Source organism: Lissotriton helveticus, chromosome 10 (genome assembly GCF_964261635.1).
Source record: "Lissotriton helveticus chromosome 10, aLisHel1.1, whole genome shotgun sequence".
Lineage (NCBI taxonomy): Eukaryota > Metazoa > Chordata > Amphibia > Caudata > Salamandridae > Lissotriton > Lissotriton helveticus.
The window spans coordinates 6,066,333-6,089,155 of NC_136071.1; the positions used below are offsets into that span (position 1 = coordinate 6,066,333).

Here is a 22,823-nt window from a genome sequence, read left to right on the forward strand (position 1 = left end):
GAGCAAGTAAGAGGGTCTCCTTCGCTGTATACCGCGAGGCAGCCGGTGCCAAGCCGGGTAAGCGTTGGCCCCTGGTGCTGTCTAGGGGTGTACTGGCATGGATGGGTTTGCCTTTGGTGTGCCTTCAGCGTGCAGAGCTGCGCCTGCTTAGCTGCCATGTTTATGTAGCCCGCCTATAGGAGGGCATGCCTAAATCACAGCAAAACAAGGGGGCAACTAGAAACAAACTGCCACCCAGAAGCTCCACTCTTACCTGGTAGGCTTCTGCCCAGGTGGAACTACAAGGAAATAAAAACAGAGATTAAAATAAAAAAAGGCAAACTACGAGTGCTGAAATAAAAAAATTAACTAAGTAAAACCAGTGGGGTCCGGCCTAAGATGGCCGCCGACCGGGACAGGAGCCAGGCAACGCCCTGCGCCTAGAGTGCTACAAGGAACACAAAAGGAGAAGTGAACACTACCCACTCCCACGAGTCGAGGCAGAGCGGGCGCCTCAACGCACTTTGCGATGCGCACTTAGGTCCTAAACTCCTCAACCAGTGATTTTCAGAGACTCAAAACCTGCCTTGATCTAATCCAAAACAGTGCCCAGTACCGAGTTACACAAACCTCAACCCAACGAAGGAGTCCTCACTTTACCAATAGTCTCAGAAGCACAGGCCCACACGTGGCAAGAGACATGACCCTGCACTGCTTCACCCCTCAGCTGGCAGTCGACGGAAACCCCTTGGGTGCAGCCTTGACAAAGATCTCACCTGCAGAGGCCTCATCACAAAACAAACCAGGGCAGCACAGCACCAGCTCTCCCTCTGGGAAAAAGGGAAATCTTTGCATCTGCATCACAGAATCCTCACTGAAGTCATAAATGTAGAACTCTGGCCCCTTTTGAGGCATCCCACACACAGCGCCCAACTCCATCGCGGGCTGACGGACCCTGATCACATCACCCCAACATTGAATGACATTGTCTTCCCCCCCAGCCTCCATCGCCATCCTGACTAGCTGCATCGGCTACAAGGCCGTCAGAAATGGCACACGTGACTAAGAAAGTGACCACAGCACTCCCTCTACGCTGTGGTGACATGCCGCTACCTGGCTCTCTGTGAACTGCAGTCCAGTACACATTAGTAATGTGGGGGCTGCTCCGCACTGGGCAAACGAGGTATCCTTCATGGTACATACTAGGGTCATGTGTGTTGATGGCAGCTCTCAGCGGGTGTGTTCATAGCAGGGTCATGTGTGTTGATGGTAGCTCTCTGTACGCATGTTCATAGCACGGTCAAGTGTGTTGATGGCAGCTCTTTACGCATGTTCATAGCAGGGTCACGTGTGTTGATGGCAGCTCTCAGCATCCATGTTAATAGCATGCTATGTGTGCTGATCGTTATGATATATGGGGTAACCCAAAGAAAGTCCTAGGACCTGGGTATTGATTGTTACAGATAAGGTGGTCCTAGACATCAACTTCCATATACAATGTTTGATATTATTTCAAAAACATTTTTCAATTCTTATTCACTATGCGAAATAAATCCTGCAATGAAGAATTTTGATGCCAAAAAACACAAAATAGCCCAAAAACAAACAAACAGGTGTCCAGTAAACACACAAAAGGATTTGTTCAATCGTTTTAAAAGTAGAGGAAAGAAGGCTCTACTGTTTATTCTCAATAAAATTCCTCCTCAAGGTATAATACATAAATATACAATTATTGCGAAATAAGCGGGGTTACCAGAAAAGAAGTAAAGTGCATAGAGTGAGAAATTCAGTGCTCGTGTGAAGGAGAGAAAGGACCAAGAGGTCAGGGAATAGTGAATCACACAATTGTCATTGAGTCCAAGGCCAAGATGGTCCTTGGTTTTGTTCAAAGAGAGCCTGCCCTCAATAGTTTTGCAAAGAAATGTCAATCTTTTTGTCTTTGCGACGGTCAATTCGCTCGGAGCTTCGTATCTTCAGAAGGGGTGAATGGGCAGGGGCATAGGAGATGCAGGCTCAATGTGGGGGAGATTGTCGACGTTTCGACCCAAGGATACGAAGGGCAATTTATATCCTCATGGACGGGTCTTCATCAGGACGGGAAGGTGAAGGGAAGGAGCTAAGTTACATTATAGTCATGTAACCCCAGCAGTGTGGACGGACACCTGTAACAGACAATATGGGCTCAGTATTTTAAAAACAACAACAAGAAGGTTTAGGACTGAAGGTCAGCACTCGCAAGGCACTCACCCTTTAATGGTGTGCCACTATTCCAAAGAATCAATTCGGTATTATGAAAGCCGTCCAAACGTACTCTCAAGTGCTAGAGAGAGAATGAAAACACATTGCCATCAGTGCTGTGTTTCAATCAAAACTGAACAACATGGACTGGACTGAGACAGTACTATACACAGTGACATTACGTAAAACAAAAGCGCTTGATCACGCTAGTTACACTCACCCTCGCTGTGTGGGGCGACGGATGATAATTTGTTAGTCGGTGGAACAGTATACACGCTGTGTCTGTAGACAATAATGTGTAATCAGCTAAATGGATCAACAGTCCAAAAGCAGAGAAAGGATAAAAAGAAGGCTCAAGGATGCTTGTTGTCATAACATACCTCCTCAGTAGCACTGCGTGGCCTATCAATGGGGCTCTGTCTGTCACCGACTGCCGAGAAATGCTCAAACGGCGCCAAATTAAGCGGTGGACGCAGCGGCAACGTGCACGTCAATAAGACTCACGCTAGAGTCTGGGCCGTTGCCTAGCAACATGCGTGGTAAGGGGAGAAGACAGACTCCTGGCGTATCAAAAGTTTAGTAAACAAAGGAATCAACTGTGTGTAAACAGAAATAATTAACAGAATACACATTATGCAGTACATAATTACGAGTTGTAAAAAGAATTTATATACATGCAGATGACATATTTACATACAGTTTCCTATGGTTGCCCGCACCCTAAATATAACCAACAGGAGAACATTAACCATAGTGCAGGGTAGCCATTTGCCTTGTTGTTTCCTCATATTCGTTAAGACCCCGATTGACCGTGTCAAAAAAATGCATCCATTTACATTCACGGAGGCTAAGGGTATTTGCAAAATGACCACCCCTTACATTCACTAGGACTTTCTCCAGGACCCACCAACGGATGCTTTCTGGTGGGTGACCAAAGGTCAGAAAATGCTCCACCAGAGGGGCGCCCTGTACCTTACAGCGTATTCTGCTTACATGTTGCAGAATACGAGCTTTAACCTTCTGTATGGTCTGACCAACATATAGAAACCCGCAGGGGCATCTGATAGCATAAATAACGCCAGCCGAGTTACAGTTGGTTTGTTGGCGCATAGTGTGGGTGTAGTTGTTATACGTACAATGTTTGATTTCCAGGGTCATTGGGCAGGCTTTACACGAACCACATTTATAGTGGCCAATCACTGGTGGAGTATTCCAAAGGGTTGTTTGTATGTTGCTGGGTTTACTGTGCAGCAAGGATCGGACTACATAGTCCCTCACGCTCCTCCCTTTCCTAAATGCATGCATCGGAGGGTTGGGATCCCTATCTCGTCTGCCACTAAGTGCCAGTGGCCATTTATGATTCTCTTTATGTCACTGCTCCTGGTATTAAAAGTAGTGACGCAGGTCATTCTGTTGTTAGTATCCTTCTCTCTCGCTTTGGGTTCGAGGAGGAATTCCCTGTGGCAGAACCATGCTTTTTTCCGGGCCTTTTTGAGCAGTCTGCGTGGATAACCCCTGTCTGCCAAGCGCTCAATCAATAGCGAAGATTCATTAAAGAAATCAACCTTCCGGCTACAATTCCTCCGCAACCTCAAGAATTGCCCGAAAGGTAGGTTATCCCTGAGGTTGCGAGGATGGTGGCTTGTGTAGCGAAGCAGGGTGTTCCTTTCGCTTGGTTTTCTATAGAGTGTGGTTCTGAGGTGTCCTTGCTCTTCAACTATACTGATGTCAAGAAAGTTGATCTTATTATCACTAAAGTCAAGTGAAAATTGAATGTCGTTGGACCGGCTATGGAGCCAAATGTGAAAATCTCTTAAATGTTCCTCACTGCCCTGCCATATCATCAACACATCGTCTATATAACGACGATATAGTACGATGTTGCCGTGAAACGGGTTGGTCTTATTTAGTACAAAGTTATGTTCATAGGAGTTCATGAAGATTATGGCCGGGTCCGGGGCAAAACTTGCCCCCATGGCCACGCCCTTCGTTTGAACATAGTAGTCTCCATCAAAGTAGAAGAAATTCTTCTTCATGGCAATTTCCAGAAGATCCAGAATGAAGGTTGTCGGGACCTGACAAGGTCTCGGCCTCTCCTCCAGAACCCCTTTGATTACTTCAAGTGCAGCCTCTTGTGGGATATTGGTGTAGAGTGAGGTTACATCCATTGTGACCAATAAGTTGTTAGTTCGGTCAAAGGGATACTCATCCACCAGTTGTATTACCTGCATGGTATCTCTTAAGTAAGCCGTGGTTGCCTCAGCAATGGGTTTTATAAATATATCCACGTACTTACAGAGGGGTTCTAACACTGAACCACATCCGGAGACGATCGGTCGTCCTGGGGGTTTTTCTAACCCTTTATGCACCTTAGGCAGCGTGTAAATCGTCGGTAGCCTAGGGTGGCTATTGTTGAGGTACTCATATTCATGTTTGGTTAAGAAACCATCCTCTAAGGCCTTGCTAGTGATCGATTTTATGTCAGTACTTATCTCTTTAGTTGGATCTGCCTGTAGTTTTTTATATAGTTACCTTCCACCCCAAGCTGTGAGATTATCTCGAACTTGTAATCATCCCTGCTCTGTATAACGATCGCCCCACCCTTGTCGGCTGGTTTGATCACAATATCAGGGTTTTGTTTGAGTGTTTCCAGTGCCAGTCTCTCTTGTTTGCTGGTGTTAAATTTAGTGTATTTCTTTCTAGCTAGCACCTGGTTGATATCTCTCCTCACCACTTGCTCAAATGCCAGAATTTTATTGGATATCATTTGTGCCGATGGCGTAAAAGTGGAGGGTGGCCGTAAACCATGTGTGCTGATGGCAGCTCTCGGCATGCGTGTTCATAGCAGGGCCAAGTGTGTTGATGGCAGCTCCCAGCACGCCTCTTCCTGGCAGGGTCATTTGTGTTGATGGTATCTCTCAGCACGCATGTTCATAGCAGGGTCATGTGTGTTGATGGCAGTTCTCAGCATGCGTGTTCATAGCAGGGTCAAGTGTGTTGATGGTATCTCTCAGCATGCGTGTTCATAGCAGGGTCATGTGTGTTGATGGCAGCTCTCTGTACACATGTTCATAGCAGGGTCATGTGTGTTGATGGCAGCTCTCAGCATGCATGTTCATAGCAGGGTCATGTGTGTTGATGGTATCTGTCAGCACGCATGTTCATAGCAAGGTCATGTGTGTTGATGGCAGCTCTCAGCATGCATGTTCATAGCAGGGTCATGTGTGTTGATGGCAGTTCTCAGCATGCTTTTTCATAGCCTGGTCATGTGTGTTGATGGCAGCTCCCAGCCCGCTTGTTCCTGGCAGGGTCATGTGTGTTGATGGCAGTTCTCAGCATGCGTGTTCATAGCAGGGTCATGTGTGTTGATGGTATCTCTCAGAATGCGTGTTCTTTCTTCTGCAGGTCGTAAGCCGTCCTTCAGTATCCAGTGCCTGCGCAGACAGGGAAGCTGTGACGACATTCCCATCCCTGGGACCTACCATCAGAAGGCCCCTCCACCGCGTACGCACACCCAGGTACAGCCTCTACACACACACATACAAGGCCAGAGTCACATGCAGAGTTTTTACTATCAATGGAATAGGTTCGTACAGCTCTTGCACCATAGTACTACCAGGGCCTTTACATTATTAAACATTAACAGAGAACTAGGGCATTAAGGAAGGGGGAAGTCTTAAACCACCCGGACGCATGAAGAAAGGTGAAACGTGTTTGAGTCCTGTACAACAACCCCTGAAGTCCTCCTCCTTCTGCAGCTGCCCCTAGAGTCCACACCCCAGGATCCAGTGGAGGCCGCAACCAGAGGCGGACAAAGCTGCTAGGATACAACATGTCTCCTTTCCTTAATAATAACACAAACATAGCCGCCTACATAATAAATGTACAATAGGGGGATACGCTGCTACAGATGAAAAACAGGAACCGCAGCACCTCCACGACCAAGACGAACACAAAACACACATCATGAGGCATAAACAAGTCACCACACAACTATGTTTTTCAGGCATAGAACCTCCTGTGCCATCTGGCCCACACATCATCCTTTTGCTAAATTTGTTAAGTTCTGATACGTTCCATCTTCCCAAATCCCTGCTTAGAAACAGGACCCACACTTCGAACCGCGGGTGCATTTCCTTTTAACCAAATGTCACGTTCCAACTCATTACATAAAGTCACTTTCCGAATGTTCCACCTTTTGCCATCATCCACCCACACTTTATTGCCAACCACCCTTTTGACTTGCCTGTTCTTGGGCCCTTTGGACAAACCATCTGCACTCTGCCCCTGGAGACCACACTCCGGAGTTCATGGAGCCATTATCATAGGATACTAAATGCTAAGCCCTGATGAAGTCTCCTGAAACTCGATCAGCCTGAGCCGAAACACGTGTTGGCAAAGGGCGCTACCAAAGAAATACATGAACTTTTGAAACCACAACCTCAACCTTATTTCTGTGTGCCTGGCAAACCGTATTTACAGCTGCTTTATATTCAGGTTTCAAAAAAGAATATTTATTTAAAGTCATGTTAGTGTCTCATGTGTCTGGTTTTTTTTACTTGGGTACAAGCACTCAGTACTTACGTACAGGCTATTTGCAGTCGGGTATTGAGGCTTTGCACTCAATCAACACTCTGTTTACTCAACTATATCAGTTTTAGACTTGGTCACAATACTCTACACCCTCTCCCCCTCCCCCTCTCCCTTTACTGTCTTGCTTATCTGGCCTACCACTTTTTCCTGCGGCTCTCCACCCTCTCTGGGTTGTTATTTCCTCTTCACACCCTCTCTGTCCTTTCACCTTCTCTCTCACTGTGTCCTTTATGTTCTGTAACTTCCTGTCTGCACCCATCCTGTGCTGTCACTTTCTTGACTTTCTCTTTATCTGGTCTCTGTGCCTCAACATCCGGTCCCAACACTCTCTAGTCACCATCCTCTTCCTTCCTCTTCTCTCCTCATTTCCACCTCCACTCTCCTAATCTTCTTTCTCCCGCCCTCTCATTGCACCCATCATTCTCCTCTCAGTTCTAGACCCTGGTGGATAATGACATGTTTCTGCCTCTGTTCCCTTCTTCAGGTCTATGTCCTAATGACATGTTTCTGCCTCTGTTCCCTTCTTCAGGTCTATGTCCTAATGACATGTTTCTGCCTCTGTTCCCTTCTTCAGGTCTATGTCCTAATGACATGTTTCTGCCTCTGTTCCCTTCTTCAGGTCTATGTCCTAATGACATGTTTCTGCCTCTGTTCCCTTCTTCAGGTCTACGGCCTAATGACATGTTTCTGCCTCCGTTCCTTCTTCAGGTCTATATCCTAATGACATGTTTCTGCCTCTGTTCCCTTCTTCAGGTCTACGGCCTAATGACATGTTTCTGCCTCTGTTCCCTTCTTCAGGTGTATGTCCTAATGACATGTTTCTGCCTCTGTTCCCTTCTTCAGGTCTATGTCCTAATGACATGTTTCTGCCTCTGTTCCCTTCTTCAGGTCTATGTCCTAATGACATGTTTCTGCCTCTGTTCCCTTCTTCAGGTCTACGGCCTAATGACATGTTTCTGCCTCTGCTCCTTCTTCAGGTCTATGGCCTAATGACATGTTTCTGCCTCTGTTCCCTTCTTCAGGTCTACGGCCTAATGACATGTTTCTGCCTCTGTTCCCTTCTTCAGGTCTACGGCCTAATGACATGTTTCTGCCTCTGTTCCCTTCTTCAGGTCTATGTCCTAATGACATGTTTCTGCCTCTGTTCCCTTCTTCAGGTCTACGGCCTAATGACATGTTTCTGCCTCTGTTCCTTCTTTAGGTGTACGGCCTAATGACATGTTTCTGCCTCTGTTCCCTTCTTCAGGTCTATGGCAGCTCTGGTTCTTGGCGAGCCAGTGGCCCCTCGCAGGGCTCCTCCTCATACTCTTGGGCAACACCCCCGAAGCGCGGCCGCCTTCTCTATGCGCCCCTCATACTGGTGGAAGAAGACGATTCCTGGGAGAAGAAGGATGATGGTGGCAGTAACCTTCCTCCCCACAACAGGGCCAGCTGGTACCTGGATGAGGAGTCCGAGGGGCCGTACCGGGCGTACACCCAGCTCCGGGTGCCGGGGCACATGGCACACAGCCTCAGTGAGAAGCGGGGCAGTGCCGACAGTCTGGTGGAAGCCGTAAGTTCTTTATGATTCTCAACATGGGTCTCCCTAGAACCTTTAGTGTCCCTAAGGGGGAGCTGATTGGAGGACAACTTGACACCAGCAGGAGACCAAGGTGGGGAGAGGATAAGACAGCACCTGGGTACAAGAGGAGGCCAAAGGGATTGGGCAGAACCTTACCCGCAGCATGCAGTGACGTAAGGGAGCCATGGAAGAGTGCAGGACCTAGAATGTGTAGCGAACTGTGGTGGAGACAGACTAGGGTAGTAGCTAACATATGCAAGAAGCCAAGGTATTTGCAGGATAAATCAATACTTTAAAACATGACGCTATTCGGTGAGCAGCAAATGTAGCTTGTTGTTGAACCTGCTCCCAAGACCAAACCATGGCATCTATAGTGTGCCTAAACGACAGGGTTTCAAGGCACCTGCTGCCCCTTCTACAGCATGTACCATGTCTGAGAGAACGGTGTTCATCCCCTTTGTGAAAGCACCCCAGATCTGTGATGGCCTAGTATGTTTAGAAAACACTGTCCATATTTTGGCCCCACAGCTTAAAATATTATGAGTTACCTCTCAATTACTAAGGGGACATGGTGAACCTCTAAGCCACTACAGTGTTATACCTGAGCAGGAGCTCCTGAAGAGTGATGTGGGTTATACACTGTTCACAATACGCACATCACCAAATCTAATTTAAAATAAATAAATATATATATATATATATATACACAATGCAAAAAATTAATGAAATAAACCCTCAGAAGTGGCTTCCTGTATGAATAAATTGTCATATATCTTTATAAGTTCTAAAATATATCTCCTGTTACAAGCACATCTACGCATAACAATTAACATACTGGGCATTAGAAGGCTGTCACCCCTGAGCACATCCCTCTCACTGGGCTCTGAGGGATCACCACCTTGGGTAACCCCTGCCTACTGGGCGCTAGGGGGCAATCACCGCTCTATACAGTTCGCCTGCTGTGCTGTGGCAGGCTATCACCCCAAGGTATTGCACACCTGCAGTGCTTTGAAGCTATTTACCCTAGGTGCAGACCACCTACCGGGCTCTAAATTGCTAAAACTCCTTGATCCAGTCTGCCTACAGAGTTTTGGGGTATTACTCCTGAATAAAGTCCACCTACCAGGCTGTAGGTGATTATCACTCCTGGGTAGAGCCTGCCTACTGAGCTATAGGGGTTTATCACTTCTAGGTGCATTCCACCTATTGGGGTCCACAGGGCTGAGAGCGCTTGGGTACGGACCGGCTACCAGAGCCCAAGGGATCATCCCTCCTGGGTCCATTATACTCACTGGGCTCTAAGGGGCTATCACTCCTGGGTGCAGACCCCCTACCGGGCTGTAAGGTTTCAACACTCCAGAGTACAGGCTACTACCAGGCTCTAGGGGCTATCACTCCTGGGTGCAGTCCCTCCACTGGGCTGTAGGGGGCTGGCTCTAATGGGTACCGCCCTCCTACTGGGCTCTAGAGGGCTATCATCCTGGTTGCAACTTACCTACTGAGCTCCAGGTGGCCTTAGCCCCTTGGCATAGCCCTCCTGCTGGGTTCAAGAAAGCTGTCAGTCATGGGTACTGGACACCTACTTGGCTAAAAGGCGTTATTACCCTTGGGTACAGCACACCAATTGGGTTCTAGTGGGCTGTTTGAACTGGCCTCAAGCCACCTACAGGGCTCTGGGGGATCATCACCACTGGGTACCGCTCACCTCAATGATGGGTACTGCCCGCCTCCACCGTTCATCACTTTAAATACATGTCGCTACTGGTGTGATCAGGGCTCTAAACCGGTTTGCCTTCCCACGAAGCAATACCTTTAAAACTTTCCAAAGGAGAGATTAGTCGCTCCTGGACATCTCTCCCCTTCTGACTAACAAACACTTAAACACCCAACAGTCCATTGCCAATTGTAATTCGGGACAGAGTGCGTAATAAATGGCTTTTAGCACATGCTCTCCTAGCCGGGTGTAAGACAGAACCATACAGGTCACGTTTGTCATCCGTTACGCTTACCATCCACGGCAGATCACCACTTATCAGCTACTGGACAGGCTCGGAACAACGGAAGACATCGGCCACTACCGCTGGCCACTCGAAGCACGAACGTGATCCAACACGACAGGCCCCGAGTAACTACATTCTTTCAAGAGAAGACTGTTACACAGTCCATCCTGACAGATCTGACCATCTCCCCCTCGCCCCCTTCCCTGTTCAGGACCATAAAATCTCAGAATAGACGACCCTGTCCAGTGTCCAGCATAGAGGGCTGTAAACGTAAATAATTCCATAAGCAGGACCTGCAGAGCTGATGAGCAAACGTCAAGCCATGAAGCATAAACTGCATCTGTGTCTCAGACCTCATCCATCACACGCTAAGCACTGAGTACAATAACCCCGCCTCGGTGGCTATCACACACAACACGGAAGCACTTTGTGGACAAGCGCTTCAGCGCTCCCCCACACGCATTGTTAGTAATCTCTATATACCTGTCACAGTTCAATCTCCCTCCTTGCTCATTTTGTATCCCTCGGACCTGCCAGGGACTCTCTGTCGTCATTGAGGTTGTTCACTCACTTCTCACTGATACGATACTTCTCTTCCAGGGAATCCTCGTCAATAGTCATAAGCACTGATTAGTCCCGCCCACACGCGGCGATCCCGGAGCACTTGGAAAATGTATGCATATATGCATAACAAAACATTCTACCATAGTGCCTCACATACATGTCTGCAGCCTAAAGAAAGGCTAAAAGGGGCCAGATTACATTGAACTTTCACTTAATAAAATAAATCCATTGCATAGAAATGTCATAGAAAATCTTTCACAAAACTTTTTAAAAGGAAACCGAATATGAGAGACTATGTTAGCCAATAAATAGGCTGCAATGCAAAACATAGTAGGGAAAACTGGCACAGTGCTTCTGAGAGCCTCACTGTCCCCTCTGCATTCATCGTGCTTCACAGGTGACTATTAGGGCAGTTCATTTTTCTTGTTTCTGGAGACAGGATTCTGGGGCACAGAGCTCTGCCTTTTTGGCTAAAAGCATTGGAAAATCTTTCCAAAACCTTTCTTATTAATAACATTCAGCATTTTTCAGCTCCTAGAGTGCAGATAAACCTTTTTCTGTTGGAAAATAATGTATTTACTTCTCAAAAAAGGCTTCACTTTTTGTGAAGTGTCCATCCTGTGGTAAGAAATCCCAGACGGGTCCTCACTCTGACTGTAGTGTGTGCCTTCTGGAAACTCACAAACCTGAGACTTGTAGTCACCATCAGAAGTTGTTCAAGCGAACTCTAAACTACAAGGAGAAGATCAGACCTCATTGCCTCCAAGAAAGAAGGCAAGCTAAAACAGCTGGCTCATTGAGTGGCCTTGGGCAAGTTCAGTCTTTTTCCAAAGTGCCGGTCTCTCACTCCAAGGAGTCTTGCAGCGGTAGATCCATAGAGACGTTATCATCAAAGAACAGGAGATGCTCCTAGTCGACGTTGAGAAGTATGACGTTGAGGACAGAACAGGACAGAACAACTACTGGTGTGCTTGCCGTCGACAAGTATGCTGTCAAAGGTGCCGTCTAGATACTACTCGATGTCAAAGCATCCTTGACGTGCGCCATTGATGCATACGTTAGAGTCAACGTCAACATTCCATTGCCTATCGCCATCAAAACTTGTCGACATCAAAAAAAACAACATTTGACAATGAAGCAGAAGACACAGGGCCCGATTCACAAAAGTAATCTGAGACAAAATCCTAACTTTACGACTTTCGATATTCACAATAGGCGTCTAGGACTAGTAAAGTTAGGATTCCTAACTTTACTACTCCTAAATGCCTTTTGTGAATACCGAAAGTCGTAGAGTTAGGATTTTGTCTGAGATTACTTTTGTGAATCGGGCCCAAAGTCTTTACTAACAAAATCGCCACCCGCGACTGAGTCTAGGCCTCACTCTAAATCAAGAGGCAGATCCCAATCGATTTTGAATAAATATCCACGCTGGCTTCAAAGTTTTCTATATAGACCTGTGCAACATATATCTGACTGCGAATATTCTCAAGCTTAATCGCCATCGAGGGTTACAACTAAGATTCAGACCTCCAGCCCTCCAGCTCCCAGGAGGTCTGCATTGCCTCATTTTTCTCCAGGTGCACTGTCAGTGCCCCCTACTGCTCCGACAGGGGTCCTAGGAAACCCGCATTTTACGACTTCTCCAAATAGTTTTTCACAAATATCGAGTAGTCTACAACATCATTGTTCCAGATCAAGAGTTAAATCTAGGAGAACGTCAAAAACCAGATCTATATCCAGCCACTCTAGAAGATCGAGCGGAGGGTCTAGATCTTGGCACAGAAGAAGAAGATTTCCATTGTGGAAAGCCACTGTGAGAAGTTGGCCTGGTATAGGATGTCCACTATTCTAGTGAGCACCTTGTATCAGTCCAAACAACCCTGATGGTGATGGTTGTAAGTCAACCTTATAGACCAGCTATCCTAGTGGTAGCATGGACAAAGCAGTCTTAGGCTAAAACTGGAGAGAGCATGTGAAGCCAGCTGTTTTACCATATGCAATCCCTTTAATACCAAATGAAAGGACACCACACAGGATATATATTCAAAATATATATGTATTTATTTCTAACACAATCCTCTGAACTCTTTATGAGGTCAGAGGCACCAGCACAATACAAGATAGTTAATTAAAATACAATAAGTTGCACAAAATACAGTAATGCCCTAGGGGCACTTCGAACCATATACTAAAATAGTGGTATAAGAACCACGTCACGAACAAAGGATAGGCCTAGGGCCTGGAGAATCGCTGGGGCTACGCTGTACTACCAAAGGATAGAGAGCAGGAGGCCCACGGGATGCGCGTGCAGTGTCTTTACACACATGCGGGTTCTCATAGAGTTAGAATGGGAACGAAAGAAATGGAAACTAGTTCTTTTAGGACACTTCCGGATGTTCTAGGGAAAAGCTACTTGAAACTAGGACACTAGGATAGTCAATACCCACAGGAGTACCGAAATACTCGCGTTACCTCACCCACAGGACGCGGGTGCATAGGTGTCAAAGTGTGTCGGGTTTTGACGCTGATTCCTATGGAGCCTTGGAGAAAGATACTGCAGGCGACCAGGAGAGATGTGTCCGGGTGGATCCAAGGGCGGATCGAGGATGACGAGTACCTGAAAGCAGAGGGGACAGAGTCTGGGTCACTAGCCAGTGACCAGGATGGAACCAGGAAGGAACCAGGCGATGTTGGGAGCAATCAGGTGATGTCGTGAAGCTTATCTCTGCAGCCACGTGGACCAGGAGGTGTCGACGACAACCAGGCACTGGATACGGACTGTCCCACAAAGGATCTCGCTGTCGGCAGTGTCGGCTTCCGGATTGGAGTCAACAAGCCTTGGCAAAGGCAACCCACGCAGAAAAGGAAAATGGCTTCCTAATCAGACCAGCAAGGTCTGATGGGCTGCTCCTTTTTCAGGGGAGCAAGGGCCAGTCTGGAGCAACCAGACCAGTATTGTAATTCAAAGGTTTCGTCGTCACAGAGGCAACTAGCCAACGGGCAAGTGACCGGACAGACGCGTCAAGCAGGAAAATGCAGAAGGGCCCCACGCAGAACTCGTGGAGTGTGGAGAGGTGATCTTTGGTGCAGTTGGTGCTCGGGCTGGGGCTTCTCAATCCCCAATGCACAACTTCGAGGGTGCCTCAGAAGTTGCACGGAAAGCAATTCGCTGGCTTTCCAAGATGGCCGGTCCCACGTCTCTCGTCGCCTCCACGGGTCTCAACTCTGCTATGACTGTGGATCGGGCTGTTGGAAGTCTGGAAGTCCGGGTCTTGTCAGGCTCTGTGTTTGGGCTCCGGCAGGAGCATCGACAAAGCAAACTGTTGATCGCTTGATGGTGCCTGCTTGCACAGGGTGGTCACTCCTTGACCACAAAGGAGATTCTTCAGGCTTCTACGTTGAGTAGGATGTCGAAGGTCCAGAGTTTCGTATCAGAGTTTCAGTCAGGATGAATCTAAAGTCTTGGGACTCAGCTCCTACCTCTATATCAAATTTAGGGGTTGGATTACCTGCTAGGTCCCTCCTATGGGTGGGACCCAGGAAGGGGTTGGTTACACCCCTTTCCCTTTGTCCAGTTTCGCACCAGAGCTGGGGCTGGAGTGCCCCAGCACAGGTTTGAACTGGACTATGCATGGGACACCTTGTGTGCCCCAGGCAGTGTCTCATTTCATTCAGCCCTCCCTGCCCCAATACACTATGGCCTGTCTGGGGTGGTGCTAGCACCTCCCTGTGACAGTAAATCTATTGTCCAAGCCTCCCTCGCTGGAAGGACTCCCAGCAGCAGGAGGTCAGACTTGTGTCTGTGGCAGCAGCATCCATTTTGTGATGCTGAGGCTCTGGTTAACTTTAACCAGGATTAGTGGAAGTAACATGTCTTCTCCCTCTAGAGGGTTGGAATGCTACCCCCGTCGCCAGAACTGGCGAGGGGGTAGTATTCCAAAGCATATGACACCTTACACGACATGTTTTGATAGAGCCAAACCAAAGTTAGCATTTAACCGCGAGGTTCATAATGCACTTAAGAGTATATGGTATGGCAATATCCTAGAACAGCTCTAAGGACATGGTTCTGAAAGCTGCAGACGGGGAACATCGTTTACAACGCGGTGTTTACACCGCGTTGCCTGTACAACGATGCCATTACAACGCTAGTCGTTACTATGACTTGCGCTGTATGGCGCTGTTGTATAAGGAATATTGTAATTTTATATTCCAACACCTTCCCTACTGTTACGTGGACTGGTGTTGGAATATAAAATTATAATATTCCACAATCCACGCCCTACAACGCAAGTCGTTGTAACGACTTGCGTTGTAATGGCAGCGTTGTTATGTACCGCGATCTAAAAGATCGCGTTGTACTGACATACATCCCTGCAGACAGGCTCAGCTCATGCTAGAGCACCATCTCACATAAAACCAAGCACTCTGCCGCCAGGATTGTTGAGGTCTGCCATAGGAGTGACTTATAGGTGTCTATGTGTCTAGATATAGGGTTAGATATAGGTATACTATATCTACGCAAGGGGTGATTACACGACCTTGCCCAAGTTGAGTGATCAGGCTGTAGTGTCAGTTTGGATGGCCAGCCAGGGGTGGCATAATTCATGCTGCAGCCCCTGGTAGGCCTTGGATGCACCTATGCCCTGGGTACCTATAGTACACTGTACAGGGGCTCATAAGGTGACCCAGTATCCAATTAGGCATGTACCTAAAGTACATGGTGTCCATTTTACAGAGAGAGCAGATAGCCTGGGGCCCTGATTAGCAGGATCCCAGGCCAACTAAGTCGAAAACCAGCTAAACACTAGGCAAAAAATCTGGGTTAACCATAGTCAGATATCCACCTTCCTACAGCCACTACTTGCTGATCATTCAGAGAGGATGCACCTACTCAGACAGGTCCACCTCCAGCAAGAGCTTCTCCAATAGATGATCTTCTTACTTTTAACAAGGTTTTAATAGGAGGGGCAGCAAAATGAAATATTGATATACCTATTTACCCCATCTACGTGATCTTCTGTGATCTTTGAGACGTTACATCAGGGAGCAGCAGCACCGCCAATGCTTCCTCTGGTTCCTGGCCTATTAGAAGCTGTGATGCAATTACTCCTTACGCGTTCATCAGTGAAGTCTCCTCCATCTCGATTTGTTGGAAAATATAAGCCACCTGACCAGGAGCCGCTGCTCATTAGAAGAGATCTTCCCCCAGATTCGGTCATTGCAGCGGCATCAAAAAAGCCCCAGACTGTTTCTCCTTCTTATTCCGTACCACCAGACAATGATAGTAAACAAGTGGATGCTTGGAAAAAAGATGTGTGGAACATCAGTATCTACAGTGAAGGTGCTTCTGCCTTGTCGGGAAGGTATGATAGACCCTGTGGGATTCATTACAAAGGTTTACAAAGAAACTCCTAAACGAAGACTTTGAAGAGATCTTAAATGAAGGTGGCCTGGAGACACACCATATACAAAGTGCAGCAGCGGACACGTCAGATCTGGCGGCTCATGGATATATTAACTTGGGATCATTCTGGCTCAGACTAACTGGATTCAAGCAAGAAGCGCAACATCGAATTCTGAATTTGCCATTTTCAGGAAAAACATTCTTTGGGTCTCATGCAGGCGACTAGATGTCCCGAAAGAAAACGGAGATGGACACCTTGAAGGCTGTTGGTCTGGAGAATTGGAAGGAATACAGTTGGAGGTGCAGGCCCTACGATAGGAGATATTTTCCTCAGAGGGTTCAAACCCCTCACTCGTCTCACCAACAGGCTCCAGCATCAGCCGAGACAACCCTATCACCCTCGAAAACCAAGATGTAGGGGACCCCAGCAACAATCTACATCTGCAAGAAAACCTTGGCTAAACGATGAGCTCTTACTTCCTCCTCTGTTTTTCACTCCGGTGGGGGGAAGTATTGTCAAACATCTGGAAGAGTGGCACCTAATAACAGACAAACGAGTATTGACTATTGTTCAGAATGGACATTCTCTTCACTTCGGATCTCCTCCTCCTTCAGTTCTACCATCCAAAACATCAGCACATCAGAAAGACCGGCTTCAAAAGGAACTCAACAATCTGTTGCAGAAGCGTGCTGTGGCGGAGGCTTCTCATCGCCAGAGAGGACTGGGGATTTGTCCTCGATATTTTCTGGTGTGAAAAAAAGTATCAAAAGAAGAAATTCAGACCCATTCTTATTCTACGAGTACCAAACAAGTAGATAATGAAAGAAAAACTCAGAATGATGGCTTTACCCCAGACCTATTCTCAGCTACACCAAGGAGTCTTAATGTATTCAGTAAACCTCCAAGCTGCCTACTTTCACATTCCAATAACAAAACATCGAAGGTTTCTTCAGTTCATAGTAGGCTCTCAACCATTACAAAGTCTTATCTTTCGGACTAAAATCAGCTCCTCGAGCATTTGCAAAATGTATGGCCATCATCGCAGCCCATTTCAGGAAACAAAAAATCTTCATCTATCCTTACCTTGATGACTGGCGAATAAAAGGCATATCAGCAACGGAGACAAAGAAGCATTTCCAGTCTTGCTTCAAAACACTAATCAACCTAGGTCTTCAGGAAGACCTTAGAAAGTCTACAACCTAACCAGTTCAAAAGGCGCAATACCTTGGATCCATGCTGGATTCCCACTCCGCAAAGGTGTATCCGTCATTGAGGAGGTTATTATCGATCAGTCTGAAGTATCACAACCTTCTTAGCTGCTCGTCATCCAACGGCAAGGCAGAGCCCATCTGGATTTGGGTCAATGGCTTGCTGCATTTTTCTAGTTCCTCATGCAAGACTTCACATACGGTCCTTGTAATAATGCCTAGAAGATCAGTGGAATCAGTTCTCGGACCACTGGGAAAAGAAACTGACCTTCTCCCAGGATGCAATCCAATCTCTTCCATGGTGGAAACAACCAAAGAACCTATTAGTAGGAATACCATTCCATCAAGCTTCGCCAGCTCAAACATTGATCACAGATGCCCCTCTGCAGGGATGGGGAGCTCATATGGGACGCTTGCCACACTCAAGTGATTTGGTCGGACAAAGAAAAGACTCAATATATCAGTCTTCCAGAATCGAGAGCTGTTTATCTGGCCATTAAGTCTTTCCTTCCATCAATAACAACAAATTCTGTTCTTGTTCAGACCGACAATACAACAACAACGCATCACATGAACAAGCAAGGAGGGACTCACTCTCGACCCCTATGTCTCGAAGCTCAAGCCAAATGGAAATGGTGAATAGCCAGGAACTTAACCATAATGGCTATTTATCTTACAGAGGTTCAGAACATACAGGTACAATCACTCAGCCGGGTATTTCAGAAAAATCATGACGAGACATTTTTCAAGACTGGGGCTATCCGCATATAGATTTGTTTTCAGATGTAAACCACATAAAATACAGAGGCTACGCATCCATATTCTTCCTGTCAAGATCAAAAGGGTATGCCCTTTTGATAGACTGGTTATGGAAATATCTTTACGCATTTCTCCCAATCCCTCTTATACTAAGCGTTTTGAACAAATTATCCAAGTTCAAAACCAGAATGATAACGATAGCACCAGAAATGGCCTCGTCAGTGGTGGTTCACGGATCTTCTTCACCTGTCAGAAAAAACATGCAAGAGATTGCCGTGCAGGCAGGATCTCCTGTACAAGTTTGGGGGAGAGATACTGCACCCCAACCTTCCATCACTGAACTTGACGGCTTGGCTCCTGAACTCCTCCAATATGGTCATCTAGATCTTCCGCAAGACGAGACTGCATGGACATATTACAAGAGGTTAAAAGACCTTTCATAAAAAATCGTATTCCTTTAAGTGGGAGCGGTTTTGCTTATGGTACATCCAAAACAGCCACAAGCCGTTCTTTGGTCAGCAAGAAGTGGTCATATCTTACCTACGTCATCCTGTCAAGGTTTACATTTGTTTTCTATTGAAGTACATCTTGTGGCTATAATTGCCTATAGAAAGTCTCTGTCACAGACCTTTTTTCTTTAGAATATCTGTAATTAAAAACTTCCTAGGAGGGCTCTAGGAAGTATTCCCTCAAGTTAAATCACTGTCTCCTCCTTGAGAACTTAACATTGTCCTCTCCCAATTAATGGGACCCCCGTTGGAAACCCATTCGTAAAGCCTCTTTACAACATCTTACATGGAAAGTGGCTTTCTTAGTAGCTATTGCATCAGCACGCAGAGTGAGTGAAATTCAGGCATTATGTTCTGTTGAACCGTACAGAGTATTTCATACTAACAGAATTGTAAAGAGAACTCATCCCAGTTCAGAGTTTCATATTAATCAGACAATTTCATTACCTACCTTTTTTTCCCAATTCATCGACTCCAGCTGAGAAATCTCTACATCCTCTCGTTAAGAATTCTGATACATTACCTATACAAAACTAAAGATATAAGAAAATCAGATTGTCTTTTTACTAATTCTGGTCCTGTAAGAACAGACTTTCCATCATTAAAACCAACCATTTCTAGCCGGATAGTTTCCTGTGAACCTCTTTCATACCAATTACCTAAGAGGCCCCTACCTGATAGACGTACACATTCCACAAGTGGGAAACGCTGCAGCTTCAGATCGTCTTAGAAATGTTCGCATTTCAGAAGTATGTAGAGCTGCTACTTGGAGATCTGTTCATACCTTTACTAGACACTACTGTCGAGATTCAGACTCGAGAGCGGCTACTCACGTCAGGCAGGCTTCTTTGAGGAACCTTTTTGGGTGATTGCTGGGGCTATTTTCATTTCATGTCTACTTATTATGGGATAGGCTTGCTTTTCTGTTCAGTCATAAGACTGTTGATGAGGATCCCCTGGAAGAGAAGGATTAGTTACTTACCTGTAATCCTAGTTCTCTTTCAGGGGTATCTGCATCAAAGTCATAAGCCAAGAACTCTTGCAAGGAGCTTTTCGCTACTGTCAAAAAACTATTGAATCTCCCCGCTGTAAAACAAATGGAAAGTACTACAGAATTATGTAACTCTCGTGGACAGTACTTTGTAGACAAAGTCACATCAGTGTATGAATCTTTTAAGAGTAATAACAACGCCTATAATTCAGCCGAATACTCCGAGCAAGGCATGGACTTTTCAACTCCCAAAACTGGGCTTTGATTCTTACCTCCTGCAGTAGAACAAATCAACCTGGAGGTGAAGAACATTAGGTCCGGGGGCCCAACGGACCCTTGTCCACCGAAGGTGATGCATATATTCTCAGAAATACTAAGTGAACAACTAACTCTTCTGTTCACAGAGATAATTCAGTCAAGCCATTTTCCAGATACATGGAAAACAGCGTCTGTGCTCCCACTTTTAAAAAAAAGCCAATCCGGACCCAAAACAACCCAGCAGCTACCGTCCAATATCAAGAAATCCATTCCCAGCCAAAGTTTTTGAAAAATTGCTTAATAATCAACTGACAGAATTAATAGCATCTAAAAACTATTTGGACCAATCACAATATGGTTTCAGGGTAGAACATGGAACAGAAACCGCATTGGTTATGGCAGCAGAGGGACTCAGGAGCATATTAGACGGAGAAGGGAAGGCCGCCTTCATTCGATTCGATCTCTTGGCGCCTTTCGACACTGTGAACCACAAGATACTTCACGCTCGTCTAGCAGAATTGGGGCTCCAAGACTCTACACTCACGTTGATGCAATCTTTTCTAAGAGACAGATCCTTCTCGGTCAAACTGGGAGATTTTACCTTCAAAATCCTTCAGATCACCTTGTGGAGTCCCCCAGGGCTCCTCCCCGAGCCCCACGCTCTTTAATGTCTCTGTTGCTCCGCTGGCAGAGATTATCAGGCACTGTGGGTTTCTGCAGGTATCGTATGCGGACGACACCCAAATAGTGGTGTCAGTCGCAAGCAATGTGGAGGAAACAGCTGAGCGGTTCAATGACTGCATGACGCAGGTTGATCATTGGATGCAGCTAAACTGCTTGACGTTGAACGGAGATAAAGCCGAGGTTATGTTACTGGGATCAGAGGCTGACTTCGGGTCTCCTAAACGGTGGCCGGCCAGGTTGGGCGATTGCCCAAAACCAGTGGGCAGGGTTACAAATCTAGGAGTCATATTTGACAATAAACTGACTGTTAACGCCCAGATAAACAAACTCTCTTCGACCATCTGGTGTATTTTAAAAATGATCAGGAAAGTTTGTCCATTTATTCCTTTTGATTCACGCAAAATGTTGGTCACGGCATTCACCTTGTCCAGACTAGATTGAGGCAACGCCTCGTATGCAGGGATCCAAGCCCAACAGCGATCAAAACTCCAGCGACTGCAGAATGCTGCTGCGAGGCTGGTCATCGACATTCCCAGAACTGAACCAGTTGGACATAGACTGAGGGCCCTTCATTGGTTACCCATGGAAAAAAGGATTATGTTTAAATCACTCTGCCTGGCCTTTAAAGCCTTGCGTGGGTTCGGGCCACAGTTCTTGAGATCACACCTGAATTGGTATGTGCCGAACAGAAGTTTGAGATGAGCCCACACAAAACCTCTACAAGTTCCTACGTTTAAGCAGGTGAGGTGGGGCGGGAGAAGCTTTTTGTTGCGGACTGCCAAACACTGAAACCTCCTCTCTATCGCGATAAAAAGCAGTCCTTCGCTTCTGCATTTTGGAAAAGCCGTAAACACCTGGCTTTTCTCCTGTTAAGGTAGCACACTTTTCTTTTCAGTAATTCTCTGTGCATCGGACCAAGCACCAAGACGCCTTCGGGCAATCGCACGCATTATACATTTCAAAATCAAATCACAAGCAACCCACCCACCTTCCCGGACAGGGATTACTACAGCTCTCAACAACTGACTCACCAAGAAATCCTGATTGTTATAAAAATTACCTGACCTGTCACCTGTGAAGCATGATGGGATACAAGGGGTACTCTGAGGTTCTTAAAGGCACAGTGCCAGTTTTTCTCGGCTATGCTCTGCATTGCAGCCTTTTGGCTAACAGTGTCGCATATTCCCTTTACATTAAAAAAAAAAAATCTTTGTGAAAGATTTTCTATGGTAATTTTTATTATTGACACCATTTCTATGCAGTTGGTTTCTTTTAAAATGAACATGTAATGTGATCTGGCCATTTTTAGCCTCTCTTCAGGCTGCAGGCATGTATGTAAGGTACTTTGGTACGAGGTTCGTTATACATATATGTACACATGTTCGAAGTGCTCCAGGATCCCCGTCTGTGGGCGGGACTATTCAGTGCTTACGACTTTGATGAGTATTTCCCTGGAAGAGAACTAGGGTTAAGGTGAGTAACTTTTCCATCTTCCTGACCCTTGAACATTTCCACTACTCACTGTAGTTGTCTCACTGACCCATGTCCTTGTGACCTTTCCTGGACTATGTTTCTAACATTTTCTCTTCTTGTAGGTTCTGATATCCGAAGGACTGGGCCTCTACGCCAAGGATCCCAAGTTTGTCGCTTTTGCAAAGCGGGAGATTGCGGACGCATGTCACATGACCATTGATGAGATGGAGAGCGCTGCCAGTGACCTGCTGAGTCAGAAGCGGAAGGGGAGCACCAGCAGCGGACCCTTCAGCGAGTCCTCGGCCCCGTGCCAGATCTACAGCGATGAAGAGTCGCTGCGGTGCCGCGACGAGGAGGATCTGGGGGATGAGATGGCCTGTGTCACGTCCTTCTGATGTGATGGGCTTCAGTGGGCTGGCCCGACCAGCCCGAGGTTCACTGACTGGCGGTGTCTACATAGAGTGGAGATTATTGGAACATGGCCCTCAGTGACACCTAAGTATTGGGTGGTAGGGATGGCCAGCTTGGGTGTCAGAGACTAACATTGCTGGAGCATGGTCTTTATAGATACCTAGACTCTAAGCCCTGGGTGATAGGC

The 22,823-nt window shown here is 46.5% G+C and overlaps 1 protein-coding gene across 1 annotated transcript in view; it reads left to right on the forward strand.

Moving 5' to 3' along the window:
- The window catches only part of CACNA1F (calcium voltage-gated channel subunit alpha1 F), a 323,883-nt gene extending 301,263 nt beyond the window's left edge, over window positions 1–22,620 (forward strand). Inside the window, exons 44-46 of the mRNA XM_078664279.1 lie at window positions 5,623–5,735; window positions 8,057–8,362; window positions 22,348–22,620. Coding sequence (XP_078520405.1) covers window positions 5,623–5,735; window positions 8,057–8,362; window positions 22,348–22,620 — 692 coding nt within the window. The remainder of the gene's footprint in view (window positions 1–5,622; window positions 5,736–8,056; window positions 8,363–22,347) is intronic.
- The last annotated feature ends 203 nt before the right edge of the window (window positions 22,621–22,823 follow it).